The 26,258-nt window shown below is 35.1% G+C and overlaps 1 protein-coding gene across 6 annotated transcripts in view; it reads left to right on the top strand.

The window, feature by feature from the left end:
* Positions 1-26,258, top strand: part of LOC131027336 (sister chromatid cohesion protein PDS5 homolog A) — a 188,996-nt gene that overhangs the window by 100,803 nt on the left and 61,935 nt on the right. For 4 of the 6 annotated variants that reach the window (XR_009102483.2, XR_009102484.2, XM_057957358.2 and 1 more), the window contains exons 4-12: positions 14,051-14,177; positions 14,394-14,615; positions 14,866-15,079; positions 15,186-15,331; positions 15,430-15,575; positions 15,822-15,971; positions 16,213-16,261; positions 16,372-16,563; positions 16,731-16,913. Coding sequence is in view for 4 of the 6 variants with exons in the window: in XM_057957358.2 (XP_057813341.1) it covers positions 14,051-14,177; positions 14,394-14,615; positions 14,866-15,079; positions 15,186-15,331; positions 15,430-15,575; positions 15,822-15,971; positions 16,213-16,261; positions 16,372-16,563; positions 16,731-16,913 (1,429 nt within the window). In the remaining 2 variants the exon portion in view is untranslated. The remainder of the gene's footprint in view (positions 1-14,050; positions 14,178-14,393; positions 14,616-14,865; positions 15,080-15,185; positions 15,332-15,429; positions 15,576-15,821; positions 15,972-16,212; positions 16,262-16,371; positions 16,564-16,730; positions 16,914-26,258) is intronic. The other 2 variants (XM_057957360.2, XM_057957361.2) reach the window with 2 other exon arrangements.

Genomic DNA, 26,258 nt, shown 5'->3' with positions numbered 1-26,258 from the left:
CACCCAATTCTAGGATATATTTAAGATACTCCATTCTTTCTGTGATGTCATTTTAGATGCTTCCTTCTTTCAATTAATTTGACATTAATGACAATACTTGCATCAGGAAGAAGTTTGGAATTAAAGACTTGTTCTAATTTGGAATGCTAATACCGAACTTAGAGGTGCTGGGCAAAAGTTCGGTATAATGTCCCCTTTTGGCTTAAGATATAATTAATTTTTTTTAAATCATGTTTAATTATTTAATAAGCCATTAATGTAATTATTTAATTTTATTCCTTTAAAAAGGTACATCATAAGGATAATATTATATAATTACTTGAGTGACTTAATAAAGTGGGAAATCAAATAAAATCACCTTTAATTCAATAGTGAAATAAAAGAAAAGAAAATTAAATGGTAAGAGGAAATGGAAGGCCAAGGGACATTCAAAAATTTATAAAAGAGGATTGAGAGGATTGTTTGAGCATGTTGGGTTTATTCATTCTTGGTTGTACCCCTGTGAGGTTCTGGAGATTTGGATTTCATCGTACATATCAGCCTTCCGGAGGACGAAATCCCTCTTGAACAAGACTGGCTATGGTGGTGAAGGATCTACTCTAGCTGGTGTTTGCTGAAGATGTTAAATAGATCTGCTGTTGGTATGTGGATTTCCAATCCTTTTGTACATCCTATATCTGTGATTGGGAAGTTTTCAGTGCATCCAATCTTTTTGTAAATTCTGTGGCTATGATTAGAAAGATGAATTTGTTTTTTTTTTGCTAGAGGTTGTAATAATTTATCTATTTTGATGGCAATATTCATATATAATTTTAGATTGCTATTCTAGTCTGTTATCATATGATTTACAATATAATATGTGTGCAAAGATATTGGATGAAAAAAAAAAAGTTTTTAGGCAAACAGTTTGTCTAAATTCCTATGGAACGTTTGGTAAAATCTGGAACAAATATCCATAGGGGATATTTCATTCAGCCTAAACTTCAACATAGGGAAACATTTTAGGATTAGTGCTTAATCCAATTTGCAGTGCAAGTATCGATTATGAGGATGGAAGTCAAGTTTCAAGGAACTCAAACTTTGCTTGCAACTCACTTTCCTTGGCTCCTTGCCCTCTAAGCACATAGATTTCATGTTGTTTATCATTTCCCTTATCTGCAACCCTTATTGCCAATGTCTATAATGTCAACCCTATTGTTTGTGACTGCAAAATCTGATCTTAGAAGCGAACTTGGCCCCAAACTCGGTGTCAGGACACATTTTAGGAGTAGGTCAATTCCCACTTTGAATGCACAAGCCGATCTTGAAGGGTGAAATCAGAATTTCGAGCTAAACTTCAGGGTTGGGAAGAGTTTTGGGATTAAGACTTAGTCCATATTTGTTTTCTAGCACCAAGTTTGTTGATGGCCTGGTCCAAAGTCTGGGTTAAGTGGTTTTGGATTAATGCCTTATTCCCACTTTCAGCTCAACTACCGAATTTAGGAGGAAAGCCCGAAAACTAATGGGCTGGCCATTACTTTGGGCTATTTTGATTTTGCCCTTCTCCCTCCTCTTCATTTTTTGTGTCTACTTTATCATGGTTTAATTTTATCTACATTCAAATGCTAGGATTTTTGTCAATACTGTCAATATTGTCACACATGGTTCAATTTTGTGTCTACTTCTTATCTACATTGAATGTTAAATAAAATGTTCAATGCACAAATCACAAGGATCTTTCAATTTAAACTAACAAATATAAAAAACATTAAATCAATTTTTTTATTTTGGTGTGGCTCCATCCAATGAGATAGTATTTTACTATTATGATAGTTGAATGGTCTATCTTCTGAGCTAATATTTTAGCTTACCATGTCTACTTCATGTTTTTGTGTACTTTATCATGGTTTAATTTTGTTTCTACTTCTTATCTTGATTTTTCTCACAGCTAAATTGTTATTGTGAAGACTGGTTGGCTATCTTGTCCAAATAACTTTTGATGGTCTATCTTTTTGTATAGTGATAGCTTGTGGATTAGTTCTATAGAAAGAAAGAATCCATATCCCTGGCTAAATAGCTTGAATTTTAATGCTAATTGCTTTGTTTGATGAATATGGCAATGCTGTACTTTCGTTTTTTACAGTCTTATTACTAGAAGCGAAGAGGTAATGTTTTATGTGTAGGTCAGGTTCATTTTCATAACATTTTATCTCTCTCAAGTTGTTGTACAAAAACCTTTGGCTGCATAAAAACATCAACCCAATGTTTATATGTAACCTAGTATTGCACCAAGATATCCAATCTTTGTGACAACAAAATCTTGGTAATTGTGATTTTGTATGCTTATCTTGATATTATGCATATAGATCCTAAAATGTGTTTTATGTCTATCTTCTACATCTACTTTATATGAGTCAGTACTTTTACTAAATTTGAAGGTTTGGTTTAATATCAAAGCTTTTGAATGTGACTTGGCTTTGCATCTTGAATATTTGAAATTGCATAGTTAGTGCCTTTTTGACTCTACTTGTTATGAGAAATGGTTTCTCTTTTATTGATTGATTAGATTTTTATTTGGATGATATATTCTTTGAAGTTTCAATTTCAAAATTTCTCGCTGATAAAATGTTTTTGTCTTAATCCTTTTGGGATACATACATGTTTATTGTAGTTATTTTGTGGTCTTACTAATTTTTTTTGAAGGTTTCAGAGTTTGTGATGATAGTGTTGCCTGTATGATTGAACATCCTTTTTGTTAATGCATAATAGCTTCGGTAAGATAAATGATTGAATGAGAGATAAATGAAGTCTCTCATTCAATCATTTATCATATCAATAACTATGATAAAACCATCAAGCAATTAATTTATCCTTGATAGCCATTCTATATTTGCATATGGGCAATCTATTGATAAACACACTATGTATCTTCCTCATGTTCATCTATCTAATGAATCCTGTATTTAGATGAATATCAATTAATCATAAATAATGATGACACCGATTAATATATACCGAATTGAATATATATTATATCGGGTTACATATAATATTATATTGGAGCGCATATAATATATATCAGGTTATCGGAATGCATATCGGGTGGCAATGTATTAGTCACCGATAGTTATCGGTGTGTTAGTCTACACCAATAGTTATCAATTGTCAAGGCTAACACACCGATAACTATTGGCTGTTAGCATTGACAGCCACCGATATACTATCGGTTGTTAGCGTTGGGTTAATACACCGATGAACTTCGGTTATAATCACCGATTGGCATTTACCGTAACATGCTTTTGTTAGTATAAACAAAAAGGTATGATCAAGTAATGTCTTGATCAGTCATGACCGATTAAGGCATTGCTTGACCGTGCCTTCTTTGTCATATACTTATAGTAAGTGGCATTCTTGAGATAGGACATAGAAAATATTAAATGCTCCTCTCATCTGCCACAAGCAAGAAGATAGTTAGATATATACAATAAGAAATTAAATAATACAAAATTAGATAATAGAATTATAACTTGCATATTGAATGTAAATTGAACATCATTTACATGGTATCAGAGCTATAGTTAAATCGAACCCGAGGTTGTTCAATTTTAAGTAAAATTCAAATCAAGTATATATTCAAACATCACAATCCTATCAATGGCTAGCGCTATCAGATTTGAAGACAAACTTGCAGGAGGTGATGATTTTTCCGCATGGAAATTCAAAATTCAAATGATACTAAAAGATAACAAAGTTGAATCATTCGTAAAGACTGAATCCAAAGAACCTGAGACTGAACCTGATCAAGCAATTTGGAGAGAAGGAAATGATAAGGCTATCAAAATAATAGTTGATGGGGTAAGGAACAATATTATGCCCATTATAAAGAAACACGAATCAGCTTTCCACATGTTCAAAGCACTTGAAGACGCTTTTGAGATTTCCAATGCCAGTAGAACCTTGGCTCTAAAAAGAGAGGTAAATCATATAACCATGATGAAAGGAGAATCAGTCAATGCCTACTTCATGCGAATATCTAACTTAATGGATGAACTAGCAACCCTTGGATATAAGATCCAAAGGAAAGAATTAACCCTCATTGCTTTAGATGGGCTGCCCAGTATCTGGGAAACGTTCGTCCAAGGCATCAGTGCAAGGGACAACTTTCCAAAATTCGATAGACTAAAGGCTGACTGTCTCCAAGAGGAATCAAGGCAAAATAAGAAAGGAATCAAACAAAAGAATATAGATGAAGATCTTCAAGTTTTGACTATGAACTCAGACAGAAAGGGCAAGAAGAAGCAATTCAGGAAGAGAAAGAATCGTCATGGCAAGAACTCTTTCAAAAAGGACCTCTCTCAAATTCAGTGTTACAGATGTGACAAATTTGGGCACTATGTTGCCAAATGTTTAGAAAGAGCTAAACAAGCCACATTTGCCAAATCAGGAAAATCGAAAAGGGAAGAGGACTCCGAGAAGTATGTGCCCTATTCAACACCTACACATCAAACATCAAACAAAGTGAACTCCTGGGTAATCGACAGTGGCTCATCCATACACATCACATGATTCAGAGAAGTACTAGACTTTATGAGAGAGGAAAATGATGAAGAGGTAACCATCGGAGATGACTCCACACACCCTGTCAAAGGAGTTGGAAACTGCACCATCAAACTGAAGTCAGGTGTATCATTACAACTTGAAGGAGTGCTATATGTTCTAGGCATTAAGAGGAATCTTGTCTCAATATCAGCACTAGAGGACAATGGATACAGAGTGACATTCATGGACAACAAAGTACTGGCTTGGCCAAAGAACTCGTCTATCAAGAAAGCTAGTACAATTGGTCAAAGACAAGGATACCTATATGAGCTATGCACAGAGCCCAACTTAGCCCTAATTCATGAAACTACAGATGCTAATGAAATCTGGCATAGAAGACTAGGCCACCTAAATTTTAGAGCTTTATCATCAATGGGAGACCTTGTCACAGGTCTACCTAAGCTAAAGCAATATCACTTAGGGGCATGCACAGGATGTGCCCTAGGCAAAAATACTAAGGGTGCTTTTCAGAGTAGTACTAGGAAAACAAGTAAAGTATTAGAGTTAATTCATTCTGATGTATGTGGACCTATGTTTGTAAATTCATTGGGGGGATTTTTGTATTATGTGATATTTGTCGATGACTACTCTAGGAAAACCTGGATCTACTTTCTGAAATGCAAAGAATCAGAAGAGATCCTTAATAGATTTAAAGAATTCAAATCATTAACAGAAAACTAATCAGGAAACAAAATTAAAACCCTTAGAACTGATAATGGGGGGGAATACACATCTGAATTATTTAAAGAGTTTTGTAAAAATTCAAGGATTAAGAGGGAGTTAACAATACCTTACGACCCTCAACAAAATGGGATAGCAGAAAGGAAAAATAGGACAATCGTTGAAGCGGCCAAAGCTATGATTCTTGATCAGAATCTAAAAATCAATCTTTGGGCAAAAGCAACCAGCACTGTAGTATACATTCAAAACAGATGTCCTCACTCTCATCTTGAAGACAAGACCCCTGAAGAAGTCTTTACAAAATCAAAACCAGATATAAGCCACCTTAGGATTTTTGGATGTCTAGTGTATATTCATGTACCTAAGGAGAAAATATTAAAATTAGAACCCTCTGGAAAGAGAGGAATCTTTGTAGGATACAGTGAAACATCCAAAGCCTACAAAATATATATACCCGGCCAAAAGAACATTGAACTAAGTAGGGATGTGATCTTTGAAGAAAACTTAGCCTTCAAAAGAGCCCAAAGCTCTCTAGATCCTAAAGTCCATATTCCTAACCCCGGCTTAGATAGAGATCTTGCTCTTGAGCTTCAGAGGGAGTATCCTGAGGAAACTATGAGTGAAACTAAGTCCACCTAGAGAAAACCTCAAGAAAAGACCACTATGGGCCACCAAAACTGTAGAAGAAGCTCAGAGGTTTGCTGCTCCCTTAGGAACCTTCAGAGAAAGCAAAAGGCCTAATAAATTTACTAGCTATGTTGCCCTTATGAATGACCTCTCTAAAGCTGAACCAAGCAATGTATCAGATGCACTTCAACATCAAGTATGGAAGGATGCAATGTCTGAAGAGTATCAATCCATTATGAAGAATGATGTTTGGGAGATTGTTCCTAGACCAATCAATAAATCTGTGGTTTCATCTAAATGGTTGTTCAAAATCAAACATGCTGCAGACGGCAGTATTGAAAAACACAAGGCCAGATTTGTAGCTAGAGGCTTCTCACAAAGGGAAGGAATAGATTATGAAGAAACCTTTGCGCCTGTTGCTAGGTATACCTCAGTAAGAGCTGTATTAGCCATTGTAGCAGCAAAGGGATGGAAAGTACACCAAATGGACGTTAAGACAACTTTTCTAAATGGTGAGATCTCAGAAGAAGTCTACCTAGAGCAACCTGAAGGCTTTGAAATTCATGACACAAAGTCTCATGTGTGTAGACTCAAGAAAGCTCTCTATGGGCTCAAATAGGCTCCCAGGGCATGGAAGTGATCAACTCATAAAACAATGCAAGAATGATCTATCTAAAGAATTTGATATGGACTTAGGACTCCTTCATTACTTCCTAGGATTAGAAGTATGGTAGAATTCTGACAACATTATACTAAACCAAGGAAAGTACACTTCGGATATTTTGAAGAGATTCAGAATGCTAAATTGTAGACCCATGACCTCTCCTATGGAAACCAACCTACATAAACTTAAAGAAGCAGCATCAGAGTCACAACCCACTGATTCTACTCAATACAGACAGATGATTGGGTCCCTGATGTATCTGGTAAATACAAGACCAGATGTCTGTTATGCAGTCAATGCTCTAAGTCAGTTTATGTGTGAACCAAAGGAGATACACCTGGTTGTAGTGAAGCACATTATGAGGTACCTACAAGGTACTCTAAACCCTGGTCTCAAATACAAGAAGGTTGAGATAGACTTACATGGATTTACAGATTCAGAGACAGGAAAAGCACTTCAGGGTGTTGCTTCAGTCTAGGTTCAGCTATGATATCTTGGATCAGCAGGAAGCAGTCTTCTGTAGCTCAAAGTTCCATCGAGGCAGAATACATTGCAGCTTCTATGGCTGCCCGAGAGGCAGTATGGCTCAGGAAGTTGCTTGTGGGATTGTTTGGAGAACCTATGAAACCCACTGTTACACACTGTGACAATCAAAGTTGCATAAATTTTTTAGTAAACCTAGTGTTTCATGACAGATCCAAGCATATTGAGATTCCATACCACTATGTGCGAGATATGGTAGATAGGAATGCAATCCAACTGGAATATGTTTGTACAGGAGATCAAACTGCAGACATTCTGACCAAACCCCTTTCCAGAGTGAAAGTTGATCACTTCAGAAAAGGTTTAGGTATGACAAAAAGGTAAATTGCTTTGTAATCTATATTTGCATACCTATAAGATGTTTAATGTGTAAACCTCTTTGTCATGTTAGGACAATTTTTTTTGGATTCTATCCCCTGAGTTCACATCTAAGAGGTGACGATCTCTCAAGATAGTGAACACTTGTATGGGGACATTATAAGGTGACGATCTTATAATGTCCAAACCAATTATCATGTTGGATCCCTGGTATGTCATGGATGTGCCATGATTGTGTTGTGATAAAACATTTGTATAAAGTGTTAGTGCACTTATCACAACTAGGATAAGGTGAGAAATTAATCTTTCTCATATGATTATCCTTAAGTATTGCGTATAGGCAATACTGATATCATATGCTTAGGTGATATCCTATCAATCGTAAGATTGATGAACTTCAGTATCACGTGTTTAGGTGATACCACATACCAAATGATTAGATGGTATGATTCCCATAAATGACTAAAATGATCACTATCAATTAAATTATGATGCTTGAATATATTGGCTTCATTCATCTTACCTAGCTAAGAGGGAGTGTTAAAGCATAATAGCTTCGGTAAGATAAATGATTGAATGAGAGATAAATGAAGTCTCTCATTCAATCATTTATCATATCGATAACTATGATAAAACCATCAAGCAATTAATTTATCCTTGATAGCCATTCTGTATTTGCTTATGGGCAATCTATTGATAACACACTATGTATCTTCCTCATGTTCATCTATCTAATGAATCCTGTATTTAGATGAATGACACTGATTAATATATACCGAATTGAATATATATTATATCGGGTTACATATAATATTATATCGGAGCGCATATAATATATATCGGGTTATCAGAATGTATATTGGGTGGCAATGTATTAGTCACCGATAGTTATCGGTGTGTTAGTCTACACCGATAGTTATCGGTTGTCAAGGCTAACACACCGATAACTATCGGCTGTTAGCATTGACAGCCACCGATATACTATCGGTTGTTAGCGTTGGGTTAATACACCGATGAACTTCGGTTATAATCACCGATTGTCATTTACCGTAACATGCTTTTGTTAGTATAAACAAAAAGGTACGATCAAGTAATGTCTTGATCGGTCATGACCAATCAAGGCATTGCTTGACTGTGCCTTCTTTGTCATATACTTATAGTAAGTGGCATTCTTGAGATAGGACATAGAAAATATTAAATGCTCCTCTCATCTGCCACAAGCATGAAGATAGTTAGATATATACAATAAGAAATTAAATAATACAAAATTAGATAATAGAATTATAACTTGCATATTGAATGTAAATTGAACATCATTTACACTTTTGATATTAATAATAATTTGGAATGTAGTGTTGTTAGTAGCATTTTACCATCCACTGACATCATACAACAAGAGTAGAGGTTTACTTACATATCATTCAATGAAATGTTTTATTGTTAACTTCATGAAAACTTTATCAACTTCTTACAAAACTTACCAAAAAATCATATGCTTGCAAAGCTTACATGCTACACCACATTCTGCTATTTTAGAAAATATTTTTATGTGGACAATTCTTTGGCTAAACTCTTTATTTTATTTTCTCCATATATCTCTATGCTATGGAAATGTGTTTGAAGTTCAAAAACAGGTAGTTCTTTTCTCTTTTTCAAACATTTAAATGTTTCTTTTAACTCCTTTTTTTCCAATTGTATCAAAAAATCTTTTAGTTTGCCACTTTTTCCCGGAAGAGATTTTTTGCTGCTACGTGCCTCTCTATGCAGCCTCTAGTCTAATAACCTTGAGGTTGGAGCAAAGCTTTAATGCACTCTCTCCAACCCTTAATGCGCACACTATCCAATTGACTTATTATGCTGAAGGCGTTACCTTATTTGAGATGGAAGAGCTAATTTTACAATCTAACGGTTCATAACACTGGAGAAGGATGCAAGATGATTAAAAAGTTTTCAACCATTAAATTTCATTTTTCCCCCTTCGCTGCTCGCTAAGTTCAAGGTATTTTTGAACTGTGCAACTTGCCTGCATCGCACGAATTATAAAGGTTTTTTCGGCGTAAAAATAGCCAAGGCGGACAATGTCACTACACACCTACCACTTGTTACAAATTATTTAATGGCACTTCCCACTCATGTACTCTCTCTTCCCACAAAGCCAATTATTTAATTTCTTATGTAAGTGACATTTTCTCATGTGTTTCCCAAATGAATGAATGAATGTTTTTAATGATGTCCATGAGGCCAAACGGCCTATGGGACCCACAAATAGCTAGCAAAGAGCGCATGTAAAGCTCACACAAGCCCAAATGAGATTCTGTAACTGTTAAACCTCTTTCTCCTTTTGCATCTTGGATCTTATGTTGTGTAACTTGATCACGAAATCTGCAACTCTTGGTATCATTTCTTCGTCAAATAGATTACTCAAGGTGTTTACATTTAGTGTCTCAACATAGTTAATCCAGATGTCATTGTAGGCTGGACACTTCATCATGTAATGCCATCGCCTCCCCTTGAGTGCAATATCTACATCTTCTATCTTCCCATTCCTCTTTGGGTATCATCCATCTCCCAGTTTCGCATCTGAGTTGATGTGAGCTGGTCCTTATTTGAGCAATTAACATTTTTGCCTTCCATTTTATGTCCCTTCCTATGTAGTTCTTTTGTGTATGGTCATGTGTAGGATTGAATTGTTTGATATAGTATTCCTTTTTCCTCCCTATTTAACTTGCCCACATGTTTTCTTTGAATTTGTCTTGCACGTATTTTTTTATTTCTCCATTGTTATTTGGGCAACCTTTTAGGTTACATACTCCATTTATTAATCCATTTAATGTTTCTGACTTTGAACATACCTGCCTTTTCTGACTTGTTTCTGAATTAAATATTTTATAGTTTTTAATACACAACATTAACATGATCATATTATATTTAATTTATATTTTTTGATTAAATATATGTATTCATTGTTACTATGAAGTTTTAATACGTGATAGGGATGATGTTAGATGCAAGTCTAATTTTTTAATGAAATTTATAGTATTTTATTTTTAATATTAATATCTAATATTATTAAGAATTGAGATTGGATTTAAGTACTCTCCATTTTAATATAAAGATTTGTAAAAAGAAAAAATCAAATAAATAATAAATATTTTTCTAATATAAAATTTTATTATTTTAAACAATATATTTATATTTATAATAAAATGTGTAGATCGTTCCATTCCAACAAGAGATTTTCTCCTTTATTTTTCTAACTTAATTTTTTATCAACATTTATTTGTTTTTGTGAAAAATGATACATAGATTTGGTGACTACTTTTATTAATATATGATGTGAATTCAATATATAATATAAGAAACAAATAATATAAGTTATATTATTTACTTAAATTTAATATTATATATTAAATGTATGTAAATGTTAATATATATAAATATATCATATATGTATTAATATACATTAAATAAAAAATTAAATAGATATTAATATGTAATACTAAATATAAATATTGTCATGGTAGATACTCCATTGCAACAAAGTGAACAATTACAATAGTAAACAAAAAAGTAATAGTAACGTGCTAAAATTAAGCATGTTTACATGTATAACAAAAGTAGAACTTTGTTGGACACTTGTAGTTGTTTGACCATATGAATAGAGGAAGAAAGAGATGACATTTCATGGAGTGCGATTACGCAACATACACTACCACTTTTACATACTGACAACAAGAAAGTAGGAAACAAAGAGTAAATTCTTGTTGTAAATCATCAAAGTAGATCAATTGTTCTAGATCATAGCTAAGTAAATTAGACTAATTCATCTAATATATTTTCACATCTACATTGAATAGTTTAAGCTTAACATTATAATTATGCATTCTTGTTTACTAAAGCTATGTATTCCTAGCATAATTAAGATTATTTATCTTTACCAAACAAATACACATAACTCTACAAATAACTCTATTTTAGAGAATGAATATAAGATTTGAACATTGATGAATTCTTCTCCCAAATTAAATGGACAACACATGATACCTCTTTAAAATAATAAATTGGATGTACTTTAATGAGCATTGCTTGCTTAAGATTTTCTTTGATATTAGTGTTTTTAATCAATGCAAATCACACATATCCTCAATAGATAGAATTAATCCTAATAGTTGTAAGGTCCTCAATGATCAAATAGGCATGCCAATTCTACCACAATCCACCAATACACTACATAGAACACAAAATCTATCTAGGTTTCATAATTATAAATCATGTTTGACAATTGTTACCATACACATCCAGTATATAGTAGCTCCTATCCCAAGTGTAATTTTCACCCTATGAGTTTGATAGCTTGTACCATACTATTCACACATATGACATGACTATACACATTTGACACATGTTGAAGCATAATAGTGGCTCTCAAACATTGGACAAAAATTATTTAAATTATACTATTGAAAAAGGTGAATGCTTAGATAAATTATTCCTTCCAAAGGCCTTTTTAGAAGAATTCCTTTGTTGAATGGCTAAACATAATTTAAATTAGGTTTATATGTTTGACCAAAGTAAATCAATTTTCCTTATGACAACAAAGCTTTTAAAACACATACTTTACCTTGACTCAACACTAATTTGCATCCAAATGTACGATGTACAATAATAAGTAAAAGTATATTCTTCATTTCAATGTAACCCCCACGTGAAGCATATATTTTTTACTTGTGTTAATTATTTCATTTATAATAGCTGCAACCTTGACAATGCATAAACTAAAACTCCATAGACCATGCTGTAAGGTAAAAATAGAGTCAATTACTAGTGGGATTTGCTCCATCCATTGACATTGTTGCCTACTAGGATGCTCTATTTCTCACAAATAAGGGTGTGAAATGGTTAAGGAAAAAAAAAATCTTTATCATGTATAGGTGATTTTGTTGGCCAAGAATTTAGCCTTTTCTTATAGTTTTTAATATACATTTTAATATTTATTCAATACCATTACTTATATTTTAAAGAACAAGCAAAGACATATTGAAAAGAACAAATATTATCATATTTTGACCTTGAATTCAACATGGTAATTTGTAGGAAATAAAGATCAGTCATGTAATTAATTATATTATTTCATGTTATAAGTGATGAATTGAATTTGTTAATAAATAAGTTTATATGGTTATTTTTAATTAATTTATTATATCTAAGGTATTTGGAATCTACAATTGATATACATTTTTAGTTATGCAAGATAATTGAAGCTATCTTAATCATTTATATCTAAAATGTGCTTTTAGTTGTCATTGGTCAATGTGTTAGTGTCCTTGTAATAGTCATGTTCCATGAGACATTCCCATCCTTCGAGATTATAACACAACTGCACCTTCCTATTACCAACAATTTGATGCAAATTATTGTCACCTAGATACATTTCTCCTCCATTGTAAGTGTGGAACAAAGATAGTTACTCTTTTTGAGGATTCATTGTTATGAGAAAAATGAGTTAATTAAAAATTTATACCTTTATCCTTTTCTCCTCACTCTATTTATCTCCATCTGTCCTTCTCTTGATATCCTTCTCCATCTTTATCTCTGTCTCTATATTCCTCTCTATCTCTGCCTCCTCTCTATATCTCTCACACACTCCCTATTTCTCTCTCCCTCCCTCCCTCCCTCTCTCTCTCTCTCTCACACCCCTTATTTCTCTCTCCCCATCTTGTATCTCTATTTGTCCGCCTTTACCCCTCTATCTATATTACTTATCTATATTACCTGCCCTCTCCTCTCTCAATATAAATCTCTACTTATATCTTTCTCTCTCACCCCTATCTCCCCCCCCTCTCTCTCTATATATATTTCCTCTATCATTATTTCTATGTAATTCTTCCATCCTTTCCTCCATCTCTATTTCATTATCTCTCCATCTCTCTTTGTAACTATATATCTCCTCTCTCTACCTCTCTATCTTTATATCTCTCCGTCTTTAGATATTTATCTCTTCCACCTCGATCTATCCCCCTCTCTCCTTTGTCTCTTTCTTTATCTCTCCCTCTCCTCTTTATATCCTTGTCTCCATCTCCATCTCTATCTCTATTCACTATCTCTCTTGCTCTTCCTCCTCGCTCTTCCCTCATCTATCTATCCTTGTTTATATGCTTATCTATACCTCTCTACCCCTCTTTATATCTCTTCCCCATCTATCTATCCCTCTTTATATGCTTGTATCTCCCCCTCTCTCCCTTATCTCCTTATTGTAGACATAATGTGATCACTTGGAATACACAACAGAGCTGCTTGTGAATGTTTAGGGATCCAAGTAAATAAAGTCTCTGAATATGTCTCGTTGTTGTTTTGTTCTCAATATAACAACTGTCAATTCGCTGTTGAAATTTTAAAAGTTAATTTTTGTTTGCATGCACGTTGAAGAAATATTGGTAATAAGTTTAGTATGGGTGCCATATAGTCTTGGCTATTCCTCGGTTTCCACTTCTCCTGGTTATGCCCAGTTATATATGCAGTATAGCTGTTTTGTAGACATGTACCTTTCTTAATATAATAAATAGTTTTTGTCATCAAAACAATGTTATTACCTGTATGTCATGTTTCTATTGAGATGACTAAGATATGTTATCCGTGCAGAGAAGATCACCCAGACAGTGTACTTGCATTGATGGAAACAATAATGATTTCAGTTCTTGATGAGAGTGAAATAATTTCAGAGCAGTTATTATTTGCCCTATTAAGCAGATTAAGAAGAGCAAACAGGGTATGGTTAAATTTTCTCTGTTAAGCTCTAGGACTTCCTGAATGCTCCTAAATGTATTTGTTCGATGATGCGATAAAGGGCATTGGTGTTACCGTTTTTAAGAAACTTTTGTTGGAAATATTGTGTAGGTCAAATTTATTATAGGAAATTATGGCCATTATTCCTATGTTTATGTGAAACATTCTAAACCTGCTTTATATTTGGTATTATATTCAGGAAAGGTGTCCAGCTGCCTATAGAATAGCAGGGAATGTAGTGAAATGCTTGGCGGGCAAGCTTAAACTAAATGTGCATCTGTTTCTTACCTCGCTTATGTCACCAGAAAGAAAATCTGAACGCAATCTATACAATGATTATGATGAGATTATCTTTGGCATTTATAAGTGTGCACCCGAGATGTTGGAGTCTCTTATTCCACATTTGACTCAGTTTCTTCTGGTATTGATGCAGCAAACCAAATTTTTTATTATTACTGATGTGATGTAGGGTCTTGCCCGTATAGATCTTTAGTGGGCTTAATCTGATTCTATGGTAGATATCTACAAATAGTTGAGTAGAATTTGATTTATTCCATTTGAGAATTTTTGTTTGTTTATATATTTTTGGTTTGAGTTGTAGCTATGCATATGTCATGTAAGCTGTATGCTTCCTTAATTTTTTCTGATGCATGGTGACTGATTTGTTACAGACAGAACAATTGGATGTGCGGTTAAATTATGTAAATCTTGTTGGACGCCTCCTCTCCATTCCATGTCCTCTTTCAGAAGAGTTCCAACCACTTGTCTCTGAATTTTTAAAGAGATTTGGAGATAAGGCTGTTGATGTTCGCTTAGCAGTGGTTGAACATGGAAAGAAGTGCCTATTGTCAAATCCTTTCAGGCCTGACGCTCCTTATATTATTGGTGGGAAGATAAAATAAAACTTAATTTTGAATCTTGTTTTGGTACTACCCCATTTGTATGATCGTGAATTTCAGGTTGCTGATCAAGAATTCTTGAAATATTTCAGCTGCTCTCGGTGAACGGCTATTGGATTTTGAGGAAGCTGTTCGGAAGAATGTTGTGGCAGCAATTTGTGATGTAGCAAAGTGTAACCTAAAAGCTATTCCTTCTGATACAATTCGACAAGTTGCAGATTGCCTTCATGACAAAATAGTATTTGCTCAACATTTATATTATTTGAGTGCTCTTAGTTGACATTATTTCCTATGACCAGCTATAACTATAAATAAAAAATTTGGAAAAAAATACAGGTTTCTGTTCGGATCTACTCATTGGATAAGCTTACAGAACTTTATAAAGTTTATTGTTCAAACTGCTCGGGTGACTATGTTAGTAGCTTTGAGTTAGATTGGATTCCTGGAGAAGTTCTGAGATCTTGTTCTGAAAAGGATTTCAGGTCTGATATTTTTGTAATTATGGAAGCCAACCTGGACTGTGAAATGTTTGCTATTTAGTTTAGTTACTACAGGCTTCTAAATTTCTTAACTAATTCATATTATGGAAATGCTAAAATAATTGATGTGGGCTGATGAGTTTTGCCTCTGTATGCTTATAATAATGCAATGAAGTTGTTCTTTTGGGCATATGAATAAAAATGCTATTTCTGACAAAAGGTTCAGCTGATTTGGTTGATTGTGGGCAGGCCTCAAACAGATGAATTGGATTTCTTTGAATCAATTTATCCTTCTGATCTTCCACTTGCAGAAAGGGTGAAACGTTGGATTGCATCTTTTTCTCAATTGGAAAAAGCTGAGGTCAAAGCTTTGGGAAAAATTCTGGCTCAAAAGCAAAGGTTAACTTATTTCAATGTGCACAGTTATAGTTACTTTACATGCACATTTCTAATTTGGTTATCATATCCTTCTTGTAATTAGACTTTGGTAGTATATTGGAGGTAAAATTTTCTTGATGTTTTACTTAGCACGAGTACTTTGTTTCTATGGTTCCATTTTAAGTGTGTCGTTTGGCTTTCTCTCACTTGAAAAATATTATCTTCTGGTGGGATATTGAGAATATTGTATTCTTCCTTGCAGTTTCCAATTAAAAATGAAAAGTTTTCTGTCATCCTGCAGAAAAATGAAGGTAGTTGATTTTACTTTAAAAAATGTTGATATCATTTGTGGCTATTGAATTGTACTTTAAATTGGATGGATAATCATAGAATGTCACTTGAATGATTTTCTGACTTGCAGGAAGATAATTCGGCAGAGCTGCAAATTAAGATTTGTAGTTGTTTCAGAAAAATGTCAGGATCATTTGAAGATCCTGCCAAAGCCGAGGAAAGCTTTTTAAATTTGTTCCAAATAAATAATGATAATATTTGGAAAGATTTATCAAGTTTACTTGATCCGGGCCTGTCTTTTATAAATGCTCAATCCATGCGTGTAGGTTTTAATAATCTGTAAATCACATTTTACATTACCTATTTGATACTCCTTTCATCAAAATCTGGATGCAATCCTGAATCTCAAATTGACACATATGTTGCAATTAAAAGGTGTGTTTGTATTTTGTGCAACTAAACTTGCTTTTGTTTTCTTTTTTTGTAAAGGATGACTTGCTTGAGCAGCTTGGTGAGAGGCATCCTCTATACGAGTTTATGAAGATACTTACTGCTAGATGTTCTTATTTACTTTTTGGCAAAGAGCATGTGAGGGAAATACTTAATGAGATTTCCTCGAATAAGCTAGCTGGGAATGACAACATTGTTTTGTCAAGCATGAACCTACTTGTGGTAAAGAGCTTTCTACCTATTTCATGTTCTTTAGAAGGTCCATTGTACTGATAGTTCCTTTTCTAGATATATATGAACAACAATATAAGCAGTAAATCTGTTCCGGTCTAATGATCAACCCTATGGTCATGAAAGATTGTATTTGGAATGCAAGGCTTGCCTAATTCTGCTACAACCAACATTTGTGTCGCCACCAATACGTTGTACCATGTCTCAAGCAACTTTTTCAGCCTACATGTTATAGATCCTCCTTCAATCATGATCTCAAACTTTTCATGCATTGCCTCTCCCCAAAACTAAGGTCTTGATTTTCAATATCTCCAAGTGCTCCCTGTAGATTCTAGTTTTTCTACACGGAGGAACATCTAGAGATTATATTAGCCTACGCATGCCTGGGGGTCTAATTTTTGGTCCATTCTTAAGTATGAAGTTTTCCTATCACTCACTCATTTGCAATGCATATCTTTCTATCTTGGAACATTAATGCTTTTAGATCAAGCAGTGATCGCATGTATGTATGTGTGAATGAGTGTATGCATGTATGTGTGTGTGTGTATGGATGGATGGATGGATGTCTATATGTATGTGTGTGTATGCATGTGTTTATACACACACACACACAAAGAATTAACAAGGCACTAGGAAAAAAAATGAAATGATTTGAAATATATATATATATATATATATATATATATATGAAGATGAATTGGAAAGACTATTATATATGTGTGTGTGTGTGTGTGAGAGAGAACATCTAGAGAATGTGTGTGTTTGTATGTATATGCGTTTACATATATGTATGTATGTATGTATGTAGGTAAGTATGCATGTATGTGTGTGTATGCATGTGTGTTTATATATATATATAAACAAAGAATAACAAGGCATTAGGAAAAAAATGAAATGATTTGAAAAATCATGCCAAATCATAAAGGAGAGATTTGTTGATGGCGAAAATGAGCTGTTGTTGCTTCTTTTGGTCAACACAGATTAGAATGCCGACTGTATCCTATTCTCTCTTGGATAAGGAAATCCCTAATGCTATTGGGACTGATCATAGGGGATAGTCTCAAGGTTCCAACTGTCATAACTCAGCAGTTGATGTGTATTGCTGATAAACAAGAGGGGACTTATGCATTTTACAAGCTGGCCTACATCTAGCGGTGCTTTGATTCTTGAACCGGGTGAAATAAATAACAAAATTATTAGGGTTTAGAGATCCTAAGGACAATGATAGTAACAGCTAGTGCTGTAGGTAGACAGATTTCGAATAAACTAGTTCTTGCTCAGCCATAGATAAACTCACAACTTTATGGGAATGGTGCGAGCTCCAAAGGGGATGAAGGATTTTTAGACCACTAACATTCATCTGGATAGCCAATTTTGGCGCAATCCAAAACAAACACTCATAGTTGAACTAAGATTAAGAATAGGTTCAAACTATGAAATAACCCTCTTAGTTTTTTTCCGTTTTTGAACATAAAATTAGCACCCATTAGCGTTAGCAATAAGCAAAAATAAGCCATCTCAACCACTTGTGCAGTGGGAGGATAAGATAAAACATTGAACAACACTACATTATGTTGGCATGACTAGCTACTTCCACTTCCACTTCCACTTATTTAGTGGGGGATTACAAAAGATCAACTAAAGGCTTATTGAAAGCAAAACTTGGCGGTATAACTAACCACTTCCACTTTTTTCAGTGGGGAAAACAAAATGAAGAACCAGAAACTTATTGTAGCAAAAACTTGGCGGTATAACTAGCCACTTCCACTTATTCAGTGGGAAAGAGTTAGCTTCAAAAACTGAAACTAAGCAAGCTGTTTAGTACTACTAAATCAACTGATACAAAGCTAACTATGAAATTAGGGATGCCATCACAATATCATTGATAATCCATAGAATGTCTAATCCAAACTCGATGCCAACTTAAACATAATGAAAATAGAGAATTTGGACAGTGTTTACCAACTCTGATTTGTGAGAGCAATATTCTGATTTTCCTGAACAAACACCCAGAAAATGACTGTTATGTTTGTATCTCTCTTGAATCACCTCCAAATGAGCCCAAATTGGAAGCAAATGAGGCACAGAGGCTGGACGACCAAGTAAGTACAACAATCCGAGATCAACCCAAATAGACAACACACACTCCGATGCAGCCCCCAAACGTGGTATGAACAACAAGCTGGGTCAATCGGCTTTTAAAATCACACAATCCTCCTTAAATCACACAAATGTGGAGCACATGGACGCCTAGGGCATAGGAGAAGAATGAATCCATACCCACAAAAATCAGTTCAGTCCTCCAACCAGGGTGAGTAAGAATGTGAAATCAGCAAGAGGGTTTCCACAACCAAAAATTAAGAACTTCTCTGCTGAATCCAATGGCAACCTTTGAATGAAGCTGCTCCAATCAGCTAGGAGTTGTCTTTTGAAACTCGAAACTGCAACCAACACGCAACCCCAAAGCTAAGACTTTGAAAGCCTTTTGGCAACACTTCGTTATCTTAATATCCAACATACCAAATGAAAAAGAGGGCCCTATTTATAAGCTTGAGACCAAGAATTTTGAATTCACTTTTCCCTCGAAAGTGGATGCCTCATTAAGGAAATAAAATATAACTTATATTTTTTTGCTTCTCTTTTTCTATTTCCAAAGTTGGACACCAAATATGAATTTCTATTCATCTTAAAATATTTCCTTATTTTCCAAGTCTAGCTTGGACACCCAAAGACACCTTTTTGAATTTACGAAAAATATATTGAATATCGCCCAAGTCATACAAAAATAATATTAAGTAAATAACCTATTATTTATTTACCAAAAATAGATTCTAAGAATCTTGGAGAGACCACTACTAAATAAGATTGTCGAAAATAGAACCCAAGTGTTACCTTGCTGCCCAACTGTACTGCTTAAAATAGCATTTACTAAAATAACACTAAAAACAACATACTGCTAAAAATAGTGACTCCAATCTCCATTTGAGCATATTCTGAGAAGTCATTGTGAATTACTAAAAATAGGTAATCTGGAAAGCTTCTTTGATGATCTTGCATGCCATTCCACTCTAAAGCTCTCGAGAAACCTAGAAAAACCCAGAAGGCAAACTGCCAAACTCCCACAAACACCCCTCTGAAATCCACCCTAAAGATGGAAACCCAAATTTAGTCTTTGATTAGCCTACGGGTTTTCAGAATAGGGTAAAGATCCATCTAACAGTCTAGAGCTGAGAAGGGGACATTACAGATTAACCATGCACGAAGACTTATAGTCAGCAAGCCTCCAATGGTATGAACCTGAAATCAAATCAAATACCCTCACACTTCACTATTAAGATCACTAAACTTTTATTGGCTAGATGGAGAGAAACCATGCAAACAAGTTAGGGCAAATGGCAAAATAGCATGTTTCAATGCTTTGTTCATCTACTCAAGCTATTATTACAACAATTTTTGTCCAGCAATCCTATTCTATTCTACTTCTACTCCTAATTACAGCTATCTCTAACCTGCTAGCCTATAAAATCCTAACTATCTAACTGTTCTAACCCTTTTCAATGAGAGAGGCATTGGCCGTTTATAGATTTTACATTCTGAATCAATGGCTAGGATTTAATCGATCCAATGGCTCTGATTTGCCTTCTAGAAGCTCTGACAACTTTTTGGTTAATAATTTCAACAACCATCAACCACCCTTTTAGCCACCTCAAACTTTTTCCAATTAATCTCACTAGAAGACAAAAAATTCATTAGGCTGGAGGCACAAAAGGGGTAAATCCGGTAGCTAGGAAATAATTGACTTGTGGTTCCCTTTGGAATCAAATTAAACCGGGCCCACAAGTAGTCATTTTACAATAAAGAAATTGCTTTTACAAATAAATTCGCTTTTTGTTATTTCTAGCTATTCATTTTTTGTTTTTGGATACTCTTGTAGCATTCTGTGTTTTGTCAATGCCTTTCAGAATTATGGAAACAACACCAATCAACACGTTGCTCTGTGATCCTTCCTTCAATCCTTTGGCTCGACTTTCACCTTGCTGCCATGCTGATGGTGGTAGGGGTCTTTGCTTGTCCAACCCTTCTTGCTTCGTCCTTGGGTCCATTCATTGACATCTTTAGGGTGCTAGCATGGCATTCTTCCTCTGGCTTTGCCTTGGGAATCCTTCGGCTCAATCGGTGTTTTGGATGGTAGTGTTTAATCCCAAGCATCTCCACATGGTATCCTTCGTGTCCTCCATCCTGCATGAACACATGGGTCAAGGATCAATCATCATTTAACACTTCACTCATTCCCCAAAGGATTTGAACACTATCGTGCCTGAGAAGGTCTTTGAGCTTTGAGGAAGTGATGAGTTGTATTGGTTTGGGATGAACACTTTAGGAGTGAAGATTTTCCTTAAATTTGAGCCTTGATCAGCACTAGCCTTGGAAGGTTACTTCAATGGTCTAGGAAAGACCTTTGATGGCTCCAATCCCACCTTTGAGACAACCTTGGGAAAGAAGACTTAACATTTGAGGGATCACCAAGGACATTGTTGAATCCTAATACTCCATGAGGAAGTTGGGCCTTTGCTTCGGCATAGGAAGGGCTATCAAGATCATTGGAAACAATGCTCCATTCACAACACAACTTGGATTGTTTGGCCTAAACTTAGGCCTTTGAAGGAGTACCAAGATCATGCTTTACAACCACCAAAGTTTGGAAGGAAAATCACTAAACTTGGTCTAAACTTTGCCCCTTTGAATGGGACTTTCAAGCCAAAGGCTTAGAAAACATCAAATATTTTACGTCTTAGAGGAACTTCGGTGAAACGTTCGGACCTTTCAAAGGGGTATTCAAGCACAAAGACTTGAAAATGCTGAACTTTACTCAAAGTGTGACCAACTTCGGTGTTTTTATCGGGTTTAGCAAGTGGTTTGGCCTATCAACACCGAACTTTGTTCAAACTTTACCAACTTTGGTGTTTAGTTCGGGTTTAGCATTTTTTTTGGTATGCTTTTGGTCTTGAAAACTCCGAAGTTTTCCTAAACGCAACATGAACCTTGGCTCGGGTAAAAGAATGAAGTTGCTCCTATCGAGGTCTATTTGTACTTGGCTTAATGCCTTGTTTTTCTTTTACTCTCTCAGTCCATACTCTTCTCAAACACATTGATTTAATGCTGGTATCCTTTGTTCATACTTGTGAGGGGGGTCTTTGATGTTTTTGGCTTGAAGCTCGACTGAGATTCACCCCTTATTCTCTGCAAATGCATGAACTTTGAGGAAATCATGACCCCTGGCCTAGACTTTGGTCCTAACCTCAAACTTCTCAGACCCGAGACTCTGCAAACACCGAAGTTGTGTCATAAACAGGGAACTTGGGTATATTTTCCAGACTTTTGAAGGGGATTAGCAAGTGGTTGTCTCTGATAATACCATATTTTGTTCAAATTTTGGAGAACTTTGGTGAAATTTTTGACATTATTAAGGGGGTTATCAGGTGGAAGCCTTAGCAAATGCTGAAGTTTCTTCAAACAAAAACTTCGAACTTTCACAAGCTATAAACCCCAAACTTAGGTTCTTTCCTAGGCCCCTTGCTAAGTAATTTGGCACATGCTTTCGGCGAACTTTTGGAAGACACTCAAGCTCTCTTAACCCAAAGCTTGGACATTTCTATAGGATAGGGAGACAAAAAGGTTTGATTTTGATGCACACGTCCCAGAGCTCACTCTCTCTCTCTCTAAAAACAGCGAGGGCTCCTGTTAGAGACAAGGAATGTGGTGTAGAGCACAACAAGAATGAAGATGAATTGGAAAGACTAGTGTGTGTATGTGTATGAAAAGGGAAGAAAGAACTCTAATCTAATAACTTTGTTCAAGTGTTCAAGCCTCTTTCAGTTTTCTCTTGAAGTAGTTACCTTCTTCGACTAGGATTTGAGTATCCTCTAAGCAAATATGGTGTTTGGTGATGAAGTGTTTGGTTAGTGCAGATTTAAAGATTTGGTCAAGTCTAATGTCGACACTTTGTTCGTTGATACTGGCATCACTTCAGAAATCAATCTTAAGAGTAGAGGGTAGCCCACAATGTCACGCCCTGATCTGGCACCCATTATCAACAGATCTTAATAAGAAATTGTCTTACAATAGTAAGACTTCACAATTTCTTATTCCTAAAATTGACTAGAATGATAGCAGCAGATCGTGAATATTATTGTGCGCATAGCAAATAATGATTACCTTATGCATAGTTGGAAAACTCGCCAAGGCCAGAAAAAAATTTGGCAACCAAAAAAAAAGCTTAAATTTAGCTAGAAGTGCATTTTTTTGCAAAATTCAATGAGGAGATGCATCCAATGAGTCAATAAATGAGTACACAAAAGAAGCAACCTAAGTCTAGATATATTTGATTGATTTAAATGCAAATTGGGTACAAAATGGCATCCTCTTGTGGAATGTTGATGGCTGATAGACTCAAACAAAATGAAATAGCAAATTGTTTTTGTAAAACTAAAAGTAAATATTACATCAAAATGTTTTACATCTTCCTCTTCCCAACTCTAGTGAAAACTAGGGGAGAGATAGAACTAGAGGATCCAATGCCAGTAGTCCGATGTGGCTCCTCCACCTTGCCAAAATGAGGTTGAGGGTAGTACCCCTCGCGAGGGTCTAGGTGTGAGAGAGTGAGGGATAGAAAGATAGGTCTAGATCTTGGGGGAGAGAGGAGAGAGTGAGATAGAGAGTGGTAGAGAGAGGGGATAGAGGAAGAGTGATAGGGAGATAAATAGGTCTAAAATTCGGGGCAGATAAAGTGAGTGAGATAGAGAGAGCGAGAGAATGTTGAGGAGCCTACTGGTTATTGAAATTTGACTAAGTTTGAGACTTTAAAAGATCTTTTAAAACCTAAGATTTGCATTATAACTCCTAGAGATCTGAAACCACTCTCAAACATCTTGCCAATATATAGATGAAATATAACTTAAAGTATAAGAAAGAATTATACTTAAATGTTATATTTCATGTAAATATTTTAATGAAATATAACTTAATGTATAAGAAAGACTTATACTTTAAGTTATATTTCATGTTTATATTCTGATGAAGAGAATGACACTGACTTGAAAAAAAATAATTTAGATTAATTTTTGTTATGTTTGGGCCTTTTTTTTATGCAACCGAGTTTTTGCTAGAGACTTGCCTAGTTTTTGTGAAAAACTCATCAAAAACATTGCAAGTTTTTTGTGCGAGTAAATGGTGTAAATTCTTGCCGAGCAAAAAAATTTGCGAGTCTTTCAAAACTCACCAAGTATTCTGCAAGTATTCCATCTATGACCTTATGGATCACCTTCCTTCTACTCTCCTAACAACAATCTTCCCTAAAATGATGGAGGATTAATTAGACTTAAACAATCATGGATTAAGAAAGGCGATTGGTTTCTGAAGAGTCGCGATTGATAGCAAATAGACACACTCCAATGCAAATGGTCACAACCCTGAAGGAAAGTCACCACCCTACCAACCTGATGGAGGGGTATAAAAGGAATACGCAAGCATTCAAGGAGGAGCATGTAATGAATCTGATCGGGCATTTCATAAGGTATTATAATATATTGTAGTGAAATTCAATATTGGGGTTTGGTATGAGTTCTCTAAACATAGTAAATACTGTATATATATATTTGCACACCGTTGATTGATAATACCTTGTTGTTTATGACTGCTTACAGAGCATAGTGAATATTATTAATACCTGCTCATTACTGATTAATGATATGTTGTTGATTATGTCTGATTATTATTTGTAGAACACATGTATAATACTGGATTCTTAATGTATACTGATTGATTATTAAAGTCAGCCATGGTAGTGGAAATGAGGGGTCACAATAGGGGTATGTTGATGGGGCACTCTTCTAGATATGCCACCTCATGGTGTTGACCAAACGGTCCCATGAGACTAAGGGGGTACAGAGGGTACTGCCTTTGGGCTTAGAAGAGATGGGTTTCTAGGGCACCCTGTTGTGATTAACCTTATCCCTCAATCATGGTGAATTAACACACCAAGAAGTCGGATCATAGGAAGTGGGAAATGGATGGAAAGATGAGGGGGATCGGGTATAGGACACCTCACTAGGTACACCACCTCATATGGATGGCACATGCCACATGAGGCCAAGAGGGATGATATATCCACTCTTGGGCCTAGGGTAGAGGATCTATAAGACACCCTATCAAGTCACCTTATTCTAGCTTCCCTATGGTTGAATTTCCCCAATAAGTTAGAGGTATCTTATGATTAATTTTATGTGTCTAACTCTAGGAGGAAAGTTACTTGGAATTGTGATTTTAGGGCAAAAACTAGGGCATTTACAATAGGGGGCATTACACACAAGAACACACATAGACCCCTAAGATAAGAAATTGGCCTTTGGGGTTGTTGAGTGAAGGGATAAGGTTTCCATAGTTAAGATGGGTTTGAAGGCACATTTAAGGCCCTTTTATGAATAATTTTGGAAATTTTGTTGGAAATGCCTACAATGTAGGGGAGAGAGGCAATTGAGAGGTTAGCAAGGTTGTATTCTTGGAGTTTGGAGATATACCAAGATTTGGCTCATTTGAATGCTTTTATTGTGTGTTTTCTCTTGTATGCATTCAATTTGAAGACATTGATTACGAGGGCGATCTCTTGGTCGATGTTCTCATCATTATGTATCCAAAATGTGCCCTAGTGGCTAGATTATTTAAGATAATAGCTTGTTGGGTTTGGTGGTGATGAAGAGAAAATAATGATTTGGTAACTTAGATAAAAAGTAATAGATATTTCATTTACCTCTAGAAAGACCTTATTTATGCATCTAGTTCTAATAAAATGGAAGTTAGGTTGTCTGTTTCAACCAATGTTACAAGAGTTGGACTCGACCCAGACTTGGCAAGTTGATTTTCGACTCAGACTTGGACTTGGAGTCAAACTCGATGCCTAGACTCAACAAATTGAAGAACCCAAGAAACTCAAAGATTTTTAAGGATTTAAAACTTGTTTCATGCAACCCTTTAATAAATAGAACTTAAAGACACAATAACCTCATCAAATAGAAGCTACTTTGATCACATACACAATTATATGTATTGATCACATAAGTATAAATTGAAATTTTAGCTGAAGGAAATAACACATTTAGATATATAAAATATTGTCAAATTTATACAAAACTCATGGAATCTGAAATCCATGGCATCAAAACAAATATCAAAACTAAAAATATAAGTCTATGACTCAGAGGAGCCTACATTACTCATCCCAACATCACGGCGAGTCATGCGCTAGCATCTAGGATAGGTTCTAGATGATGTAGCCATGAT

The sequence above is a fragment of the Cryptomeria japonica genome, chromosome 3, assembly GCF_030272615.1.
Source record: "Cryptomeria japonica chromosome 3, Sugi_1.0, whole genome shotgun sequence".
Classification (NCBI taxonomy): Eukaryota; Viridiplantae; Streptophyta; class Pinopsida; order Cupressales; family Cupressaceae; genus Cryptomeria; species Cryptomeria japonica.
This window is presented reverse-complemented; position numbering and strand designations above follow the sequence as displayed.